Below are 20,740 nucleotides of genomic sequence, written 5' to 3'. Positions count from 1 at the left end.
GGGAGAGAAATAAACTATTTTATGATAGCCATTATATTTTGGATTCTCTTTTATCTCTTTTCTTTTTTTAACAGCAAAAGCCTAACATATTATTTCTCTGGAGAGAATGAATGTGATCCTAGTTAACTCGTTTTCAGTTGAACTTTTTCAAAATCTACCTAAAGAGAGCTCTGCTTTAAAGTACCTATCATACATGGGAGCTTCGATAAATGTAAAGCTTTTCAGATAAGTTCAACGCCTTACAGAATGACTTTGAGCTAGTTTTATTTTTACCTCTTACTTTATACAACATCTGAGGGAAATTTTATGCTGAATAACTACCTCATTAAAAATCCTCTCAATAAATACACGTTTAAAGAAATTTTAGAAAATATAATTAAAGAAACTAAAATCACCTATGATTTTATTCCCTGATATAACCACCATTAATATTTTGGTGTATATCCTTAGGGTGGGGAATGTTAATTGCCACCCAATACCCGTTTTCCCCTCTTTCTTAGGAAGATTACCCTAATTTATTGAGAAACAATGAGTTTAGTTATAAGGCCACAATCTTAAACCTCCCTGCCTCACCAAGTTCTGGCCAATGAGATCTAGTCAAAAGTATCCTGTGTGACTTCATGTAAAGTCTTCTGAAAAGTGTGCCCCTTCTTTTCCCCTGTGATTGTGGAATGTAGGCATGGTGGCTATCATTCCTGCAGTAATTGGACCATGAGGTGGACCTGATGGAAGCCAATGTCAGGATAATGGAGCAGAAAGATACAAGGAACCTAAGTCCCTGATGACTATGGAGCTATACACCAGCCTTTACCTCACTTACTAACCTTACATGGATGAGAAACTGTTAGCTAGTTCAAGTCATCGTATTTTGGCTTATTCTCTTACATGCAACCAAATTTAATGACACCTGATAGTATCTTGTATGTTTGTGTGTGCGCAAGTGTGTGTATGTACTCTATTTTTTTCTTTTTTTTAGAGAGAAGCATCAAATCGTTGCTCCACTTAGTTGTGCACCCACTGATTGCTTCTCATGTAAGTCCTGACTGAGGCTCACACTAGTGACCTTGTGGTCAAGCTGGCGCCCTCAGGGTTGAGCCAGTGATGCTGGGATCAAGCCAGTGACCATGGGATCAAACCAGCAACCCTGTGATTAAACTGGTGGCCTTGTCATTCCAAGGGGATGCTCTATCCACTGTGCCACTGGCCAGGGCTATTTATTTATTTTTTAAATTTTATTTATTCATTTTTAGAGAGGAGAGAGAGAGAGGGAGAGAGAGAGAGAAACAGAGAGAGAGAAGGGGGAGGAGCTGGAAGCATCAACTCCCATATGTGCCTTGACCAGGCAAGCCCAAGGTTTCGAACCGGCGACCTCAGCATTTCCAGGTCAATGCTTTATCCACTGCACCACCACAGGTCAGGCCATATTTATTTATTTTTAATGGAAGTACATATTGTTTTTCAAGCTGCTTTTAAAAATGTAATATAGCAAGTACTCATGATTTAATCTTCTACATCTCTAATAGATGCATAATATTGCTATGTAGCATAAGGTATATCATGATTTATTTAACCCTATATCATTGGGCATTTTTGTTGTTTCTAATTATTTTCCTTTTATGAACAATACTTTAGTGAACATATGTGACACCAAATATCTGCATACCCCTATGATATACTCAGAATAAATTTCTAGCTAGTAATTGCTAGGTCAAAGGTAGAGTATTTAAAAAAAATTTAACATATTGTCACTCCAAAAAGCTGAATAAATTTAATTTGTCACCAGCAATGTATGACATTGTCCATTTCTTGGACTCATAGCAGCAACAGTGATTATCACTTAAAAAAAACACACAAAAAAACCGCATTTACCAAAATTGGCAGGTGTAACCGACTCACTTTTGCCGGAAGTAACGCACTGAGAAAAGGCCCACCAGGAGGATAGCCACGCAAATGCTCGGCACCACAAATGCTCTCCAATTGGCTTTACCTGGAAAGACAGCAAACTTTGTGACTGTGTTATCTTCAATGAACATTTCCAAATACTGGCTCTTGTGTGAGCCCACTGGGCCCTACCCAGCATTCCTGGGTAGCTGGGCCCAGGAACAGGCCAACTCATTTTTATCCATTCATTTAAGGGGAAGGGGCCATTGGGGAGCCAATTTTATAGTTCTGAGAGGAGCTCCAGCCCTACAAGGGGTCCTTCCTCTGGGGGGGAGGGAGGAAAAGGGGTGTGATATGCACAGCACTGGTTGTGAACTGGGAGCCCCGAATTCTAGTACTGAATCTCCCACTGATGGATACGTGACCTGTGCACCTCAGATTTTTTATCTATAGATGGTGAATGATGATGTCTACCTGCACACATGCACACACACACAAACATACAAGATGCTATCAGGGGTCATGATGTCTACCTGTGGCTGTGAAGACCATGTGTTTAAAGTACAAGGCAACATATCTGAATGTAGCAGGCCCCAAGAAACAGTAGCTAGTAATTTTAGCAAATCATTGGATAAACCCTCTACCTAACTAGGGTCTTTGAAGTTGTTTTGATTTCTTCCTCTGCATATGTATTTTGCCATGAGTCAGAATTATCCATTAATTCATCCAGCATTCATTCTTCACCATGTACAAGGCCCTACTTGGTGCTGAGGTACAAAAGTGACTAGGACATGGGCTCTGCTGTCTTCGGAAGTCATGAATGTCGCTCAAGAGAGAGATGTGTAAACATGTAAACAATTGTAAAACCGGGCACGTACAGGTCATGTAGCAGAGAACAGAATGGGATATGGCCTCATTTACAGCTCAGGAAGGTTTCCCAAAAGGCAGTGTCTCAAAAGTTTAGAGTTGGATGCAGGAGTTGGCTAAGCAGCCAAGTTAGGGAAGCACAGACTAGACCCAGAACCATGCAAAGGCGTGGGAGGAGGACGTGGCACAGCACTCTCAGGGGACTGCAGGCGGTCTGGTCTGGCTTGTGTGTGTGTGTGTGTGACAGAGACAGAGGGAGGGACAGATAGGGATGGACAGACAGACTGGAAGGGAGAGAGTGAGAAATATCAATGCAGCTCCTTAGTTGTTCTTTGATTGTTTTCTCATATGTGCCTTGAGCAGGGGACTACAGCAGAGTGAGTGACCCCTTGCTCAAGCCAGCGACCTTGTGCTCAAGTCAGCGACCATGAGGTCATGTCTATGATCCCACACTCAAGCTGGTAAGCCTGCGCTCAAGCTGGCGACCTCAGGGTTTCAAACCTGGGTCCTCTGCGTCACAGTCCAATGTACTATCTGCTGCACCACTGCCTGGTCGGGCTGGTCTTGCTTTTGAGTATGAATGATGGGTGTGAGTCAGAGGATGAGGCTGGATGGGACGGGATCAGATCATGCAGGGCCCGGTAACAAGGCAGTCTGAATTCTAGCTTGAAGCCCTTGGGAAACCACTGCTGGGTTGCAACAGGAGGTGGAAGGGGAGCACTGAGGGTCCTGGAGAAAGATTTTGCTGATAGAATGAAGGACAGGCTGGGTGGGGTGGGGAGGTGAGCAGAGGGCACGAGGGGCCAGACACCGGCTAGGCCCAGTGAGAGACGTGTTACCAGGGCTGAACGGGGCAGTTAATGCAGGCAGCCTAGTTACCACCCTGTAGTCAGCACAGCCTGACATCTCATCAGCATTTGTCTTCCTTCCTGGGTAGACGGGACAGCTTAGAGCACCACGAGTAGAAAGATGCGGAGTTCTTAATCTAATTAATTGCTCACAAATTAACTTTCACGGGAGTACCTGGGAAACGAAAAGAGGGCTTTTCAGTCTTCTCAGCGGAGAAGAACCAGGCGTAGAACAACAAAGCACTGACTGAGCCACTTGATCCTCCACATTGCAGAGCAGGGCAGCTTGTTTTCTCTTGGGGCCTCACGCAGCCAGTGGAAGCCCATGGTGGCGGGGTCGCTTCTGCACATGCTCAGAGTTAACATATGCAACTCGAATCTGAGTTCGATTGTAGTTCTTCTATTCATCACCTCTACAATCTTGGGTAATTTTTCTGTACCTTACACTTGTAGAAAGGCATCCTAGTTTCTCATTCCTTTAGAGATTTCATATTGAGCACCTGGTAGTGTGACCAGGTGTAATCATGTAAAGCAGGCACTTTACATGGTTGTGGTCAAGATTAAATGAGTAAAAGTATGTGTTATGAGGGCTGAATTATGTGTCCTCATGGCCCCAAAATTCATATGTTGAAGTCCTCACCTCAAAAAGTGACCTCATTTGGAAATAGGGTCCTTGCTGATGTAATTAGTTAAGATGAAGTCAGCCTGCACAGGGCGGCCTCTATTCCCATCTGACTGGTGTCCTTAGAAAGGGTGAAATTTGAACACAGAGACACACAAAAAGAAAATTCAACGTGAAAATGAAGGCAGAGACTCACAAGCCTAGGAACAACAAAGATTGCCACCAGAAAGACTCAAGGCGAGACATAGATTCTTCCATAGTCCTCAGGAGAAACTAACTCTGCGAACACTTTGATCTTGGACTTTCAGCCTCCAGAACTGTGAGAAAATAAATTTCTATTTTTAAACTACCCAGTCTGTGGTGCTTGGTCACAGGAGACCCAGCAAACTAATATGATATAAAAGCACTTAACACAATGGTGCATGACTATCAGATATTCAAGAGCTGCTATTGTTATTGTTGAGATTATTCATTAAGCAGATACTTAGTGAAGAAGTATTATGTACTGGGCACCATTCTAGACCTTGAAGATAGAGATAAACAGATACCAGGCTCTGCCCACTGGATTTAGAGTTTTGAATATGGGTCATAATGTAGAGCATTATGAAGGAAATATGGAGGTGCATTTGGGAAGGCTTCCTAGAGGAGACAGCATTTCCACTGGGTTTTGAAAAATCAGTAGAGACTGTCTCTAAGCAGACAATGACAGGGTAGGGCAGTCCAGTTAGAGGAAACAGCAAGTGCAAAGGTGTAGCAGTAAGAAAATTATGCGCAAGTTAAAGACAATATGATAATATCGATGCCAAAGGCAGTTGGACAGTACACCTGCATGGGGACCCAGGGTGGACTCTCATCTCTAAGTTGTTTCTTACCTTGCAGACAAAATTCCCTCTCGTTTCCTCGGGGACCTTCACCGGCTGCGGTCAGAGCTGTCATCCACAGGACGTACCTTACCCTGGGCTGCAGGCTGTCTACTGCAAGCGGACTTGGAGAGACCCTATAGGGAATTTCTGCAAGGAAGATAAAGGAAGAAAGGTACGTATCGGAGGAAAGAGTTGAATATGGACTTTTACTCATTTTTATTTGTTAATGCTTCATTTAACTTGAAAGAGAAAAGCATATTTCTATTTTAAAAGAGTCTTCATTAGTGATTAATACTTTAGTAAGCCTTGGGGACTTCCACTTACGGAGGCCTCACTTCATAGCATGTTAGAAGACGTAAATATTTTTCCCTGTGGTAAAATCTTTCGAAAGAATTTTTATCATTTTGCTTTTGAAATTTAGCTGTAGTTCACTCCTTTTTATTTCCTACAATGTTTTTGCACCCAGGTACACGTGCGAACTCTTGGGGAGGAAATTAAATGTACAAATTGTTTACATGGAATTTTCAAGAAAGCTAAGGTTAACAATAAATGAAACAGATACTTAAGCAACATTTATTCATTTTGATTTTCCACTTTTTTTTTTTTTTTTGTATTTTCTGAAGCTGGAAATGGGGAGAGACAGTCCGACAGACTCCCGCATGCACCCGACCGGGATCCACCTGGCACGCCCACCAGGGGGTGACACTCTGTCCACCAGGGGACGATGCTCTGCCCCTCCGGGGCATCGCTCTGTCGCAACCAGAGCCACTCTAGCGCCTGGGGCAGAGGCCAAGGAGCCATCCCCAGCGCCCAGGCCATCTTTGCTCCAATGGAGCCTTGGCTGCAGGAGGGGAAGAGAGAGACAGAGAGGAAGGAAAGGGGGAGGGGTGGAGAAGCAGATGGGCACTTCTCCTGTGTGCCCTGGCCGGGAATCGAACCCAGGACTTCTGCACGCCAGGCCGACGCTCTACCACTGAGCCAACCGGCCAGGGCGATTTTCCACTTTTTTTGTAGGCTCAGAGTACTGGGCTCAGTGGCTTAATACAGTGAGCTGCTACAATTTGAGACAAAATCTAAATCCTAGCACAATGGTACTTACAATTAGTTTATTTTGGCAGTTTAAACCTAAATCACCAGTTCCTATGTACTGAAACCCCCTGCAGATTCTCAGCAGGGAAGATTTGTTTTTTGAGCAATACACTGATGCTGTTTTTTTCTCCTCCAAGCACGTGAGTGTCTGCAGCCTTCAGTAAACAGGAAATCTCCCTGTGATCTTCTGGTTGTGAGTCTGGAATACTCTCTCGAAAGCTGGGTTGAGGGGAGACTATAAAATTAAGGCCACAACTTCGACAGGAGCAGCCTGTGGGCTTCCTTGGCAGACCTGGGCCTGTGCTGGTGACCACAGTGGAAACTAGAACTCAGCACTTTGTGCCTCAACATCATCTACTGGCTCGCAAACCTCAGGGCAAGTCAAATGATGATGCTGTCTGCTGAAATTATTTCAACAGTCACGAAATTTATTAAGTGTCTACTCTGGACAAGGCACCCAATATACAAAGGCATAGTATCTGCCTCAAAGAGTTCGCCAAGTAGTGAGGAAAACAGACCCCTTACACTCCCACCCTGCTTACTGCGGGTGAGCCGCAAGGTGGAGCCCTGTAATATTACCTCATCCACCCCACCCAAAGGGGCTGAGGTTGGACTGCATTATTTAAGAGCTGTGACAATCAGAGCAATTTTGGTATTTTACATCCTGTTGAGAAAAAGACCATGTGAGAAACTCCCAAGCCTACTCTAACCTGATGAACTTGCTTGCACATACTTAAGCTATATAATTAAACTAAAAACATCTCTTTCCTTATTCCTAAGGTAGGGATTTCAGTATTAATTTTGGAGCAACCTCCTGCTCATCTGGCGGCAGCAAAGCATCAGCGAGCATCAGGGAGTCAGCCATCGGACTGTGTGAGGACATCCTGAGCTCTGGAGTGAAATGAGAAGTCAGGACGGAAGAGAAGAAATGTGAATGGTGTGCTGGGCCAAAGAGTTTATACACAAACACACATACACATACATATATGTATATTTGAAGAATAAAAACAAACTTTATGGGGGAAGCAGTAAGGAGGATGATATGTTTCAGCAGTTTGGTTGGCAAAATAGGTTGAATTGAGTAATGGGAGAAAGAAATCATTCAGGAAATACTGGTTCTGCTGCCTGGGTCTGGCTGTGATCTCAGGCACAGAAAAAAGGGCCATTCAATCCGTGACCCTCTGAAGCTTTAGGCTCAGGGTGGGTAAAGGACAAAGGCACCAGTTTGGGAAAATGGGATAGTAGCCAATCATCTGACAGGCAGTGGGTCATAAGGTCAAATAGTATCAGGCAAAAGAGATGCATTGCTACTGAAAATTAGTTTTTCCCTAACAATCTACTTTGGTTTAACAAAGTGTAGGGTGGTAATCACCCACTTGTTAATCAACAAATACTGGGTTTTTTGTTTGTTTGTTTGGTTTTTTTACAGAGACAGAGAAAGAGTCAGAGAGAGGGATAAATAGGGACAGACAGAAACAGAGAGAGATGAGAAGCATCAATCATCAGTTTTTCATTGCAACACCTTAGTTGTTCATTGATTGCTTTTCCATATGTGCCTTGACCGTGGGGCTACAGCAGACAGAGTAACCCCTTGCTCAAGCCAGCGACCTTGGGTCTAAGCTGGTGAGCTTTTGCTCAAACCAGATGAGCCCGTGCTCAAGCTGGCGACCTCGGGGTCTCGAACCTGGGTCCTCTGCATCCCAGTCCAACACTCTATCCACTGCACCACTGCCTGGTCAGGCAACAAATACTGTTTTTATTAAGCATCTACTGTGTGACTGGCTGTATTGTAAGTACACAGGAGACAATGGTGAGCAAACAGCCATGGTGTCTGCCCTCATGATGCTTAGTCTGTGGGCAAAAACAGCCAAGTGGTAACAAAGTACGATGTGTGCACCAGTAGAGAAGGGCACTTGTCCCTGGTGCACCTGGCTGTACAAACTTCCAGAGGAGAGGCTGTGCCCAGACTCCCCTGTGGAATGTGCTAACCTACAGATGCCTGGGTCCCCTCCCAGTTCTCCAACTCTATCCTCCCGCCCAGCAGGGCCAAGTGCTCCTGACTGCTCTGCCTCTGCTGTAAGTCTGGGACGTGGTGGGCAGTAAGTACCACAAGACATGTAAGACGGGGCCCTTTCCTCCTCGGAACTCCATCCTGCTCCTGCTGTGGTGGTGCCTCTCTCCTGGCGCTGTTCTCCTGCAACCTACCGCCTTCTATCGCTCGCTGGAAGCTGCATTTGTGAATCCATCTGTGACTTTTGGGTGTCAAATGAAATAGATAGCTGTCAGTCCTTCATTAGCGCAGTTACATCACTTTTGTGTGCTTTTCTCCCTCCTTCATTAGACTGTGAACTCTGTGAAGACAGGGAATGGGTCTTACTCATCAGTAAGTGCTTAATGAATGAAAGGAAAAGCTCATCTAAACCAGTACAAATAGGACTCTGAACCTGGGCCTCCTCAACTCTTGACATATTTTAAAATGCCCTTATAGACTTCAGAGTCATCGATGTGTAGCATAGTAAAGTAGGCATTTTCTTCTACTTCTGCAAGAGCAGATTTAAGAACCAAGTAACTATGTTGATCTGTCTGGTTATAAACAGGCATCTCGCTTTAAATTCTGCCAAAACGAGAGTTGGGAGGTGGAGGGGGGCAAATTCCACATGAAGAATTCGAAATGGCTCAGGAAGAGGTCAATGGATTCGTCACCTTTTGGGGTGTTTTTCAGAACTGACCTACCCTGACAGATCCGGTGGGAAACAGTTCTGTTCAATGACACATTCTGTTTAGCAATGGTGGATTAGTTTAATGATTGTAAGGTCTCATAATGGCATACTAGAGAGGTGTTAAAAAGAATGAGGTAAATCTATATGGACTGATGTAGGAAGATCTCTACTATGTATTATTCAGAAGCAAAGGCAAGGTGAAGATCAGAATACAGATACTTATTCCAAATATATGCTTGTGTATGTATTAAGTTTTTTTTAAAGGCAACACAACTTTCCTTTTTTCTTTTATATTTTACTTATTCATTTTTTATAGAAAGAGGAGAGAGGAGAGAGAGAGAGAGAGAGAGAGAGAAGAGGGGAGGAGCAAGAAGCATCAACTCCTATATGTGCCTTGACCAGTCAAGCCCAGGGTTTTGAACCTGCAACCTCAGTGTTCCAGGCCAACGCTTTATCCACTGCGCCACCACAGGTCAGGCTGTATTAAGTTTTTTTTCTGGGTGAACGCACAAAGAACTGCTATAGTATGGAGGAAGGGATATTTTCGATTTTATATCTTACTGAACTACCTGAATGTTTTTATCATATGCAAGTATTATTTATATGATAAAGGTTAACTAGCTTCAAAAATCATAATGTAGAAAAGCAACAGTGCAGTTCTGAGGTCGAGAGAGAGGACCAACTCCTAATGCTGTCGGGTAGAATCACCCTGCAGGCAGCACGCTGGCACCCACATCTCAGGGGCTTCATTACATTCTTTCTGTGCCCACTCACTCTCAAGAAGGAACAAAAATGCTACGTCTTTACGATAAAGTCTCCTGGAAAGAAAGAAGGCTGCCTATGAAGTAAGGAGAAAGCCAAGCCTGGGGCCGTGGGGGACTCAATAAATCAAAGTTGGGACATCAAATCTGGCCTGTGCCTTGGCGCTGCTATGAATGAGTGAAAAATAAAGTCATTTGAGATAATGCTCCAGCCAGAATTTATTTTAATTTTAGTCTTATAGTTATAGAATAATTATAGGTCATAAGAAATGACTTGAATTGTATTTTATCCATTTTGAGAAGAAAATAATAAGCTCCTATAGGATGGTATTTGCAAATGTGGGGACTCAAGAGTTCTCCAAATGCATTCCTTGCAAACCTCAAGGGTCTATATGATAGTGCGAAAGTGCCTTTGGTGCTTTTTAAAATACTATCTCCTCATATGAGTAAGCTCCTTGAGAGCCCGTTCATTTCTTAAATTTGCTTGGCACACAACATATATTCAGTAACTGTGTCTATGTGTTTAGGTGTCTTTCATTTTCCTTCATTTAATCGAGTTCACAATATTTACCGAGCTCCTACTAAGTGCCATGCATGGTACTAGCACCTAGCGCACGCATGCACATGCATGCGCTTGTGTCCTCCTGCGTTTTTTTCTCACACATACCATAAAATTGAGGTTGGGAATTGGAGTCCCGTTCCTTCCAGTATATCCTGTAATGGAGGATGCAGCCCCTTTGTTTCTGGACAGGAATTTCATCCCATGAAATTAAAACACTCCCCTTTTCCTCTGTGAAGGCATTAATGTGAGGGCCACTCCGTGGTGCTGTAAAGTAGAACACAGGAGACCTTTGTCACCCTGCAAATCCAAATCACTAAACCAGGGGTTGGGAACCTTTTTGGCTGAGAGAGCCATGAATGCCACATATTTAAAAATGTAATTCCATGAGAGCCATACAACGACCCGTGTACATTATGCATTATCCAATAAAAATTTGGTGTTGTCCCGGAGGACAGCTGTGATTGGCTGTCCTCTGGGACAACACCATGAGAATGTTTTATATTTTTAACATTATTGTTTTTTTTATTAAAGATTTGTCTGCGAGCCAGATGCAGCCATCAAAAGAGCCACATCTGGCTCGCGATCCATAGGTTCCCGACCCCTGCACTAAACTAAAGCAAAATTTGGCAAAAGGTCCCAAGACTCACCTTCGTGCTTAGAGTTACCCCGGATGGAGCTGCATCCTCCCTGGTCCCTGGACAGGGCGTGCACACGAATTTCATAACAGATGTAGGGTTTTATGTTCTCTGCAGGGAAAAGAGAGCTCTTTTAACAGGTGTGGCCACACAAGTGAGTCATTAATGGAACCATTTTAATATCTGATACAAATGCATTCAAGACATTTCTTGCCTCTTCTTAGCTGGAAGATGGTTTAAGTACAATGTGAACTGAGGGTAAAGAAATCACCTAAGTTACAAAATAACAGCATCCTGTTTGCTGCGGCACTGGCTCCTAGAAGCCACGGCTCCCAACTCCCAAGTTCACAGCGAACCAATCAGACAACCCAGGTTTCCTTCCAGGGCCATCGTGATTAAGGAGACAAAAGCAAGCACAGTTCCAACAACGGTTTAAATATAGTGACACAGACAACTTTTGAAACAAGAATTTCCTTTAAGAAAAAATATCTGGACTTCTACAAACAAACCATTTGCTGTTTACCAAAAAGTGAGGCTGGGGTTGTTCAGGCATAGAACCTGGAAGGCTCATCTACAGATGCTTATCAGGATCTGACAGGGCCACTGGGCATGACACATTCGGGTGTGACTAACCCGGGCGTCCTCAGTGCAATCCCACCCAGTGCTCCGTCTCCTCTGCCTCCCGCCACCATGTCCATGTTCCAGTTAGATCTCAGCTGCTTCACAGCCTGAAGATTTGAAAGATGGTTGGGAATGTTAATGCTCCTTCCTAGCTTTTAAGTGCCACACTTCACAATGTCTGATCAGCCATGAAGTTTGTTGGCAGGTTGCTCTTTCTTGTCCAAGCTCCTTATTTCCATGATTTCTATTTACTATAAAGAAAAAGCCCCTCTCATAGATATTGCCATGACATAGCTTTAAATTCTCAATGAAAAATTTTTTTAAAAAGAGAGATAATCCCTACTTGGTAACTATAAGATCATGTGGTCAAAACGAGGACTCTCTTCCATATTATTTAATGCCCTGCCACAGGTAGATCTGGTCCCTACAGCTCACATTGATTAGGATTGAACATTTCCTTTTTGGGGGGAAGAAGTATTTTGCATCACAGAATGATTTACTAAATAGTGTTTTATATGAAAATCCATTGTCCCTTAAATATTCCAGCCAATAAGCAGCATATAAAGCTCAAACACAAAACCAGTTCTATCAGAGTGACCATGAAGAGAAAGAACACACAACCGTGGGTGAGTTCCCATTTGGATTCATAAACTAAGTGCAATGGAGGAAAGAATGCAGTCAACTTAGTCCTGTATTCCAAAGATTCTTTGTGGGTGGCATCCGGACCCAGAAGCCCCAAGGGCAACATGGACTATGGAATCACGTTTCATTTGGGAGGGGCTAGTGCCTGACTGTTGTGCTACTAGTTGTGGAAGGTGCCAACCAACCACTGTGCCACGTAGAGGTGTGGCAGCTCCAGGTAAGCCCATTAGGCAAATGCTTTTGTTGCATTTTGCCATGCACAACGTGACTTCAGTGTAGAAGCCTTGGCAACAGCTGCACCAGAAGCTGTCGGTGTCTTCTTGTGAACAGCCTACCTCGTGGAGGAGCGTAGAAACTGTGGCCCCTTCACTAAGGTACCATTTCCCTTTCCATAAAAGGTAGAGTCCCAGCAAACTTGTTCCCCAGTTCAAACCTTGAGAACTTCTGTTTAACTGGCTAATTCCTACATAAACATCCCTTAATCAGGTCTGCTCCCCACCTCAAAAACTCCTTAGCTGCGCTGCCCAGTGGCTCGCTCTCCATTCTGGCTCCAACTACTGGCTCATTTCCTCAGACTCCTATGCATACATATATACCTGGTGCCCATAGGCGAAGGCTGTCTCCACATTTATAAATAATCTCTTAGGTGGATTTCCTGCAGAAAGCTATTAATTAACACAAACTAATAGTTAACTAAGTGTTTTCAAGTAGGAGAACAACTTTAATTAAATAGCTATTGATTTCACCTATTAAATATGGGAGAAGGCAAGCACTGAAAGGCCAGTAACGAGAAGGAATCATAGAGTAGTACAAAGGATCATGCAAGGGGGGCCTCAAATAGCCTAGGAATCAAGGAAGCTTTTCTAGACATGGCCATGTCCACATACAGTGTTTATAAAGGAGTGGCTCTGTGTGGCTTGAACCATTTTTTTTTTTTTTACAGGGACAGAGAGAGAGAGTCAGAGAGAGGGATAGATAGGGACAGACAGACAGGAATGGAGAGAGATGAGAAGCATCAATCATCAGTTTTTCGTTGCGACACCTTAGTTGTTCATTGATTGCTTTCTTATATATGCCTTGACCGCAGGCCTTCAGCAGACCGAGTAACCCCTTGCTCAAGCCAGCGATCTTGGGTCCAAACTGGTGAGCTTTTTGCTCAAGCCAGATGAGCCCGTGCTCAAGCTGGCGACCTCAGGGTCTCGAACCTGGGTCCTCCTCATCCCAGTCCGACACTCTATCCACTGTGCCACTGCCTGGTCAGGCTGGCTTGAACCATTTTTATCCTGACAGGACAGGACTGATGATCTCTAGCCTAGGTCTCACCAGCCTACAACCCTGGATGTGGACTGTATTCTGTCCCACTCCAAACACCCTGCTTTGCTCCAGCCAGAAGCTGAGGATGCTATGGCAATGAGTCACCGTAGTGATGGAGAGGACCATTTTGAATTTATGGTAAGTGTGGATTACATTCTTTCATTTTTTTTAGAAAGGAGAGAAAGAGAGATCGAGAGAGAAAGGAAGGCAAGGGGCACGGGAGGAAGGAGTGGGAAATATCAACTCATAGTTGCTTCTGGTACGTAACTTCACCAGGCAAGTCAGGGGTTTCGAACCAGCAACCTCAGCATTCCAGGTCAACGCTTTATCCACTGTGCCACCACAGGTTGGATTACTTAATTTTTTTTAATTTATTTTTTTGTATTTTTCTGAAGTTGGAAACGGGAAGGCAATCAGACATACTCCTGCATGCGCCTGACCGGGATCCACCCGGCATGCCCACCAGGGAGTGATGCTCTGCCCATCTGGGGCGTTGCTCTGTTGCGACCAGTGCCATTCTAACGCCTGAGGCAGAGGCCACAGAGCCATCCTCAGTGCCCGGGCCAACTTTGCTCCAATGGAGCCTTGGCTGCGGGAGGGGAAGAGAGAGACAGAGAGGAAGGAGAGGGGGAGGGGTGGAGAAGCAGATGGGCGCTTCTCCTGTGTGCCCTGGCCGGGAATCGAACCGGGACTCCTGCACGCCAGGCTGATGCTCTACCACTGAGCAAACCTGCCAGGGCCGGATTACTTAATTTTTTAAGAGTTTATTTTCAGAATGTAACAGCAACATAAATTAATAGTTAACTAAGTATTTTCGAGTAGGAGAAAAAATTTAATAAAAAATTATTTTACCAACTGTTATATTGAACTTATTCGAATGAATATTTCTAAAATGCTTAAAAACATTTTAGTTTCCTAAATATGGAAAACATTTTCTCTTTTATTCTATATTATGGTATCTGTGTAGACTCATAAAAGGAAGGAACTGTAGGGACTATATGATTCAAACTATTCTGCGAGGGTGAATCCTAATACCGTTTACGATAAGCATTTATAATTTTGTAGCAGTTTAGAGTTCACTAAAGGCTGTTTCTATGCACTGTTTCATCCAATTTGATGGACATAACGGCCCTGAAGGAAAAGTGGTTCTACTGCAACAACTCCAGGGAAAATCAATTGTCCTATTAGAGACCATATCAAGTAAGGAAAGTTCTTTCTCAAAATAGAGCTGACATCTGCCTTCTCACAGTTTTGATGCAGAGACTTCAGTTTTACCCTCCGGAACAATAAAGGACACATACTGCTTTTTGTGGTCACGTCAAAGCCAGCCACGGCCATCAAACCCCCGCCCCCACCGGGACTTCTTTCCGTGTGCTAAGCAGTTTTCACATGAAAAGCTCCAGGGTCCCAGTGGCTTGGTTTTCACATGAAAAGCTCCAGGGTCCCAGTGGCTTGGTTTTCACATGAAAAGCTCCAGGGTCCCAGTGGCTTGGTTTTCACATGAAAAGCTCCAGGGTCCCAGTGGCTTGGTTTTCACATGAAAAGCTCCAGGGTCCCAGTGACTTTCTCACCTTCCTCTATTGCTCACTGGGCAGCATTCTCTTTAAGTGTAGTGATTAAAACTAAACGCAACCCACGAAAAATCTGAGCAGCTGGAGTGTAAAAGAGGCGCACAGTCAGGGACCAGCTCAGGTATCATGCGGTACGCCCTGCTTGTTTATCCGTGTAAATCTTGTTTCCTTCAGCAGGGTGTGTGTATCCTCCTGGACAGGTGCAATGACTGTCATGGTGTCATGGGATTTAGAGCTGGAAAGCCTATTAACATTTTTGCCTTATGATATATACCGTATTTCCCCATGTATAAGATGCACCCTTTTCCTGAAAAATTTGGGGTCTAAAAACTGGGTGTGTCTTATACAGTGGTTGTAGATTTTTTTTGACTTGCACTTCCCACTTTTGCACGCTTGTTTTCATGCTCATTGTTGAAGACAATGACTCATCATCAGACACAGATGAGGACAAGCTAATGGATGGGAGTTTTGACAGTGATGAGGAGTTATATAAATTTTATATGAATAAAACTTGAGTTCAAAAACTTTAGGTAAGCCCTAGCCGGTTGGCTCAGCGGTAGAGCGTCGGTCTGGCATGCAGGGGACCCGGGTTCGATTCCCGGCCAGGGCACATAGGAGATGTGCCCATTTGCTTCTCCACTCCCCCCCCTTCCTCTCTGTCTCTCTCTTCCCCTCCCACAGCCAAGGCTCCATTGGAGCAAGGATGGCCCGGGCGCTGGGGATGGCTCCTCGGCCTCTGCCCCAGGCACTAGAGTGGCTCTGGTCGCGGCAGAGCGATGCCCCGGAGGGGCAGAGCATCGCCCTCTGGTGGGCGTGCCGGGTGGATCCTGGTTGGGCGCATGCGGGAGTCTGTCTGTCTCTCCCCATTTCCAGCTTCAGAAAAATGCAAAAAACAAACAAACAAAAAAAACTTTAGGTAATATATTTTTTTTCAAATTTCGGGCCCCAAAATTAAGGTGCGTCTTATACATGGGAGCATGTTATACATGGGAAAATATAGTAATAATCACCATAATAATTTCTATTATAATGATGATGATAATAGCTAAATTATCAAGCACTTTAAATGTGTTGGACACTGCTTAAAACATTTTCTCTATATTAATTCAGTTAGTCCTCACAATAACCCAATGAGGTGGGTAATATTATTCCCATTTTAAAGATAAAGAAACTGAGGTACAGAGAAGTTAACTAATTTGACCTAGATTATTCAACCTAGTAAGTGACAGAGCCAGGACTCAAATTTAAATAGTCTGGCTATAGAACCAGCACTTAAGTGAACTTACATTTTAAAATGACGTGCCATGCCTGACCAGGCAGTGGCACAATGGATAGAGCATCAGCTTGCGATGCTGAGGACCCAGGTTCGAAACCCTGAGCTCACTGACTTGAGCACAGGCTCGCTGGCTTGAGTGTGGGATCACAGACATGACCCCATGATTGCTGGCTTGAACCCAAAGGTTGCTGGCTTAAGCCCAAAGTTGCTGGCTTGAGCAAGGGGTCACGGGGTTGGCTCGAACCCCTCAGTCAAGGCACATGTGAGAAAGCAATCAATGAGCAAGTAAGGTGCTGCAGTGAAGTATTGATGCTTCTCATCTCTCTATTATCCTGTCTGTCCCTCTCTCTCTTGCTAAAAAAATAAAAATAACTAATAATAAAAAAATAAAAATGACATTGCCAGCTCAGTCGGTTAGAGTCATCTCAAAACACCAAGGTTGCTGGTTTGATCCCCAGTCAGGGTACATATAGGAAGCAACCAATGAGTGCACAACTAAGTGGAACAACAAATGAATGCTTTTTTTCTCTCTATCTCTGTTTCTGTCTCTCTCTTCCTTTATCTCTTTGAAAGCAATCAGTAAAAAGAAAGTAATTAAAAGGACATTGCCTGCATCTGTCCAATCATTTTAATATGCTTTCAGATGCTTTTGATCACTTGATTATAATCACTGACAGATTTGGAATTTGAGGACTAGAGGCATCAATTAGCATAGAGATAATTCTGAATTTATTACCACACAAATAGTAAACAACAGAACTAGGAATGAAAGACCCCTGGTGTTCTCACCTATATAATGGGCATGATAACTCTTGCTGTACATGATTTTTCTGAGACTTACATGAACTCCCAAATGTAAGGTACCCATCACACTGATTGGTTATTTAGCTCTCAGCCATGCTCATTTGTTTTTTTGTTTTTTTTGTATTCTTCTGAAGCTGGAAACGGGGAGAGACAGTCAGACAGACTCCCGCATGCGCCCGACCGGGATCCACCCGGCACGCCCACCAGGGGCAACGCTCTGCCCCTCTGGGGCGTCGCCCTGCCGCGACCAGAGCCACTCTAGCGCCTGGGGCAGAGGCCAAGGAGCCATCCCCAGCGCCTGGGCCATCTTCACCCCTATGGAGCCTCAGCTGCGGGAGAGGAAGAGAGAGACAGAGAGGAAGGAGGGGCAGGTGGAGAAGCAAATGGGCGCCTCTCCTATGTGTCCTGGCCGGGAATCGAACCTGGGTCCCCCGCACGCCAGGCCGACGCTCCACCGCTGAGCCAACCAGCCAGGGCCCATGCTCATTTGTTTTAATGATTCACTTACAGCCCTGTGTCAGGCACGTGGATTTCCATAAATACTAGAGCTTTTAGTCAACCAGCTGGTCTACGGCTGCAGTGGTGTATTCTGAAGTGCTGTCCTGATGGTCCCTTGATCATCGCTGTCCCTCTTTCTCATAGAGCTACTCGTAATTGAAGGCAGGATTTTGGTTTCCCACCTGCAATTTCCTCAAACAAACGTAAATTTAGTAACCCTCCAAAAGGAGGGTGAAAAATTAAGTACCTGAAATTAAAGCGGACACATTATAGGGGCGAGTCCGTAGCCAGTTCAGAGGGGGCCGCAGGCCTCCCCTCGGGCGGGGCTCCCTCCACTCCACCACGTACTCTTGGACAGCAGAGGCAGCTTTCCCAGGAGGCTCCCAGGTCACCAGAATGTTGTCCTCACCCTCTGAGTTTGCAGATACCTGGCCAGGAGCCAGAAACCCTATATGGGGGAAAATAGGGAAGGACAAAAACAAAACTCACTGTAGATAAAGGTATAAAACAACAACTCATCCTAGCAAAGTTTTAGGAAGAACCAATTTCTGTTTAAGGTCTTCAGGTGCACAGATTAGAGTTCATCTACTTCTCAGTTCTTTGAGAACTGGCATCATCAGCTTGGACAAGGACTCCGGGTAGTGTGATTTGTAGAATTACTTCCCCTTCATCTTCCATTTCGCTTTCCACTTCTGTGTCCCCAATGGTACCTTCTCTTTGTGAGTGTAATATGCATCCTTCTAAGCCACCTTATATGTTTATTTAAACATATATATGCCCTTGAAACTTAGTGTTGCTTTGTGATTGTGAGTTGTTGTTTCATGAACTGTACTGGGAATAAATCAAATGCTTTTTCTTTTTTTGTATTTTTCTGAAGCTGGAAACGGGGAGGCAGTCAGACAGACTCCCGCATGCGCCGGACCGGGATCCACTCGGCACGCCCACCAGGGGGCGATGCTCTGCCCATCTGGGGCTTCACGACCAGAGCCACTCTAGCGCCTGGGACAGAGGCCAAGGAGCCATCCCCAGCGCCCGGGCCATCTTTTGCTCCAATGGAGCCTTGGCTGCAGGAGGGGAAGAGAGAGACAGAGAGGAAGGAAAGGGGGAGGGGTGGAGAAGCAGATGGGCGCCTCTCCTGTGTGCCCTGGCCAGGAATCAAACCCGGGACTTCCGCACGCCAGGCCGACGCTCTACCACTGAGCCAACCGGCCAGGCCTCAAATGCTTTTTCTAACCGTTATATTCACTCAACATTGTGTTTCTGGGATAGAGCCATCCTGCTCTTATATGTAAATTTAGCTCATTCCTTTAGACTTCTGCTTCAGCCCTTTATTTGTCCAGTCTCAAGTGACAAGCAAGAGGTTCCCCTCAACTCTTTACTAGTGTAAACCAAAACAAAAAGGTGCTTTAATAGATCATAAATTTCTAACAGGGCAGGTCATGGTGCGTAGTCACATCTCAGGCCTATAACTTCTTAAGTGAAAGATTTTTATTCAAATCCTGTCCATTGTTTTTGCGCATCTAGGTTAATACACCTTTAAGATGCCAGAAATAATACGCTTCAAAGGCATAACCACCTTCAAGAAAGCACATAATCTTCTAATCCAATCCCTGCCTGTGTTTCCCACCTTCATGTGATCTTCCTTACACCTTCTCTTTAGTTTCAAATGCATAACAGAAACAGCAAGCCTGACCAGGCAGTGGCACAGTGGATAGAGCATCAGACAGGGTTGCAGAGGACCCAGGTTCAAAACCCCGAGGTTGCTGGCTTGAGCTTGGGCTCATCAGCTTGAGCACAGGGTTGCTGGCTTGAGTGTGGGATCATAGACATGGCCCCACAGTCGCTGGCTTGAGCCTAAAGGTCATTGGCTTAAAGCTCAAGGTCAATGGCCTGAGCAAGGGGTCACTTGCTCTGCTGCAGCCCCCCCCTCCACCCCCGTCAAGGCACATATGAGAAAGCAATCAATGAACAACTATGGCACCACAATGAAGAATTGATACTTCTCATCTCTCTCCCTTCCTGTCTGTCTGTCCCTATCTGTCCCTCTTTCTGTCTCTCTCTCTGCCTTTGTCATAAAAATTAATTAATTAATTAATTAATTAATTTTAAAAAGCCCAGCAAAATTGTTACTCTCCAAAGCACCTGAGATCTTTATCCCCGGCATGTGTCATCAGTTTGGCTCAAATAACCTCATAAAAATTCTCTACAGGTTGGGACCTTCTTACATTTACACTGACACAAGGCAATGAATATTCTGTTGCCTGTCCTCTTGTGTGCCTGTGTAAGAATGTCTCTGAGTGTACGTGCACAGAGCTGCTCAATCGTAATTCACATATTTCACCGAACTGGCCAGACTGTCCTTTAAAATAGCCAATCAGTTGACACTCCCAACAAGAAAAGCTTGGAAGATCTCATTCCTACCACCCCTGAACACTTAGTATTTTCTGACTTTCTAATTTTTGCCAATCTGATATGTGCAAAGTGGCATTTAATTGTGGTTTTATTTTCATTTTTTGATTTCTTATGAGACTGAGCTTTTCTTCACATATTACTAATCACCTTTTCCCCCTTATGTGAACTGCCTGTTCATAAACTTGGCTCATTTTTTTTTGGAGTTTCCTGTCTCCCTGGTTTGCAGAAATAGTTTTATATTCTAGATCTTAATCACTTGTCACTTTTAACACTAAAAATATCTTACTCCAGTCTTTCAAGTCTCCGATAACTTTACGATGTATCTTTGAAGGAGGTGATTCTATCGATGGTTTGCACATTTTGAGTCTTGTTTATGAGATCCTTCCATCTTGGGGTCACAAAGATACTCAACCACATTTTCTCCTATTAGTTTTTTTTTTTAAGGGAATACATTTTATTATTTTTTCCCACACAGTGAGTCAATTTTTTCAAATGTGATACCATCCCCAGCATGCACCAAGTTCTATGTATCATTGGGTCTGTGTCTGGTCAGCATCTTTACTAGAACAGGTTGTTCACATTACTAGGCTTTGTGATGTCTGACTGGGTGGCAAACTTTCCTTCTCATTTTGCTTTTTTTTTTTCAAAAATAGTATTGGTTATTCATAAAACTTTATTCTTCCATGTAACTTTTAGAATCAATTTATCAGAGGCCCCCCAAATTCCAGTTGGTATTTTTTACTGGAATTTAATT

General features: G+C 44.2%; 1 protein-coding gene across 1 annotated transcript in view; it reads right to left on the bottom strand.

The window, feature by feature from the left end:
- The window catches only part of IL12RB2 (interleukin 12 receptor subunit beta 2), an 83,180-nt gene that overhangs the window by 8,706 nt on the left and 53,734 nt on the right, over positions 1-20,740 (bottom strand). The window contains exons 10-14 of the mRNA XM_066376504.1: positions 17,822-18,022; positions 10,861-10,959; positions 10,319-10,477; positions 5,091-5,228; positions 1,897-1,987 (exon numbers count right to left, since the gene is read on the bottom strand). Of these exons, the coding sequence (XP_066232601.1) occupies positions 1,897-1,987; positions 5,091-5,228; positions 10,319-10,477; positions 10,861-10,959; positions 17,822-18,022 (688 nt within the window). The remainder of the gene's footprint in view (positions 1-1,896; positions 1,988-5,090; positions 5,229-10,318; positions 10,478-10,860; positions 10,960-17,821; positions 18,023-20,740) is intronic.

The sequence above is a fragment of the Saccopteryx leptura genome, chromosome 3 (assembly GCF_036850995.1).
Source record: "Saccopteryx leptura isolate mSacLep1 chromosome 3, mSacLep1_pri_phased_curated, whole genome shotgun sequence".
Lineage (NCBI taxonomy): Eukaryota > Metazoa > Chordata > Mammalia > Chiroptera > Emballonuridae > Saccopteryx > Saccopteryx leptura.
This window is presented reverse-complemented; position numbering and strand designations above follow the sequence as displayed.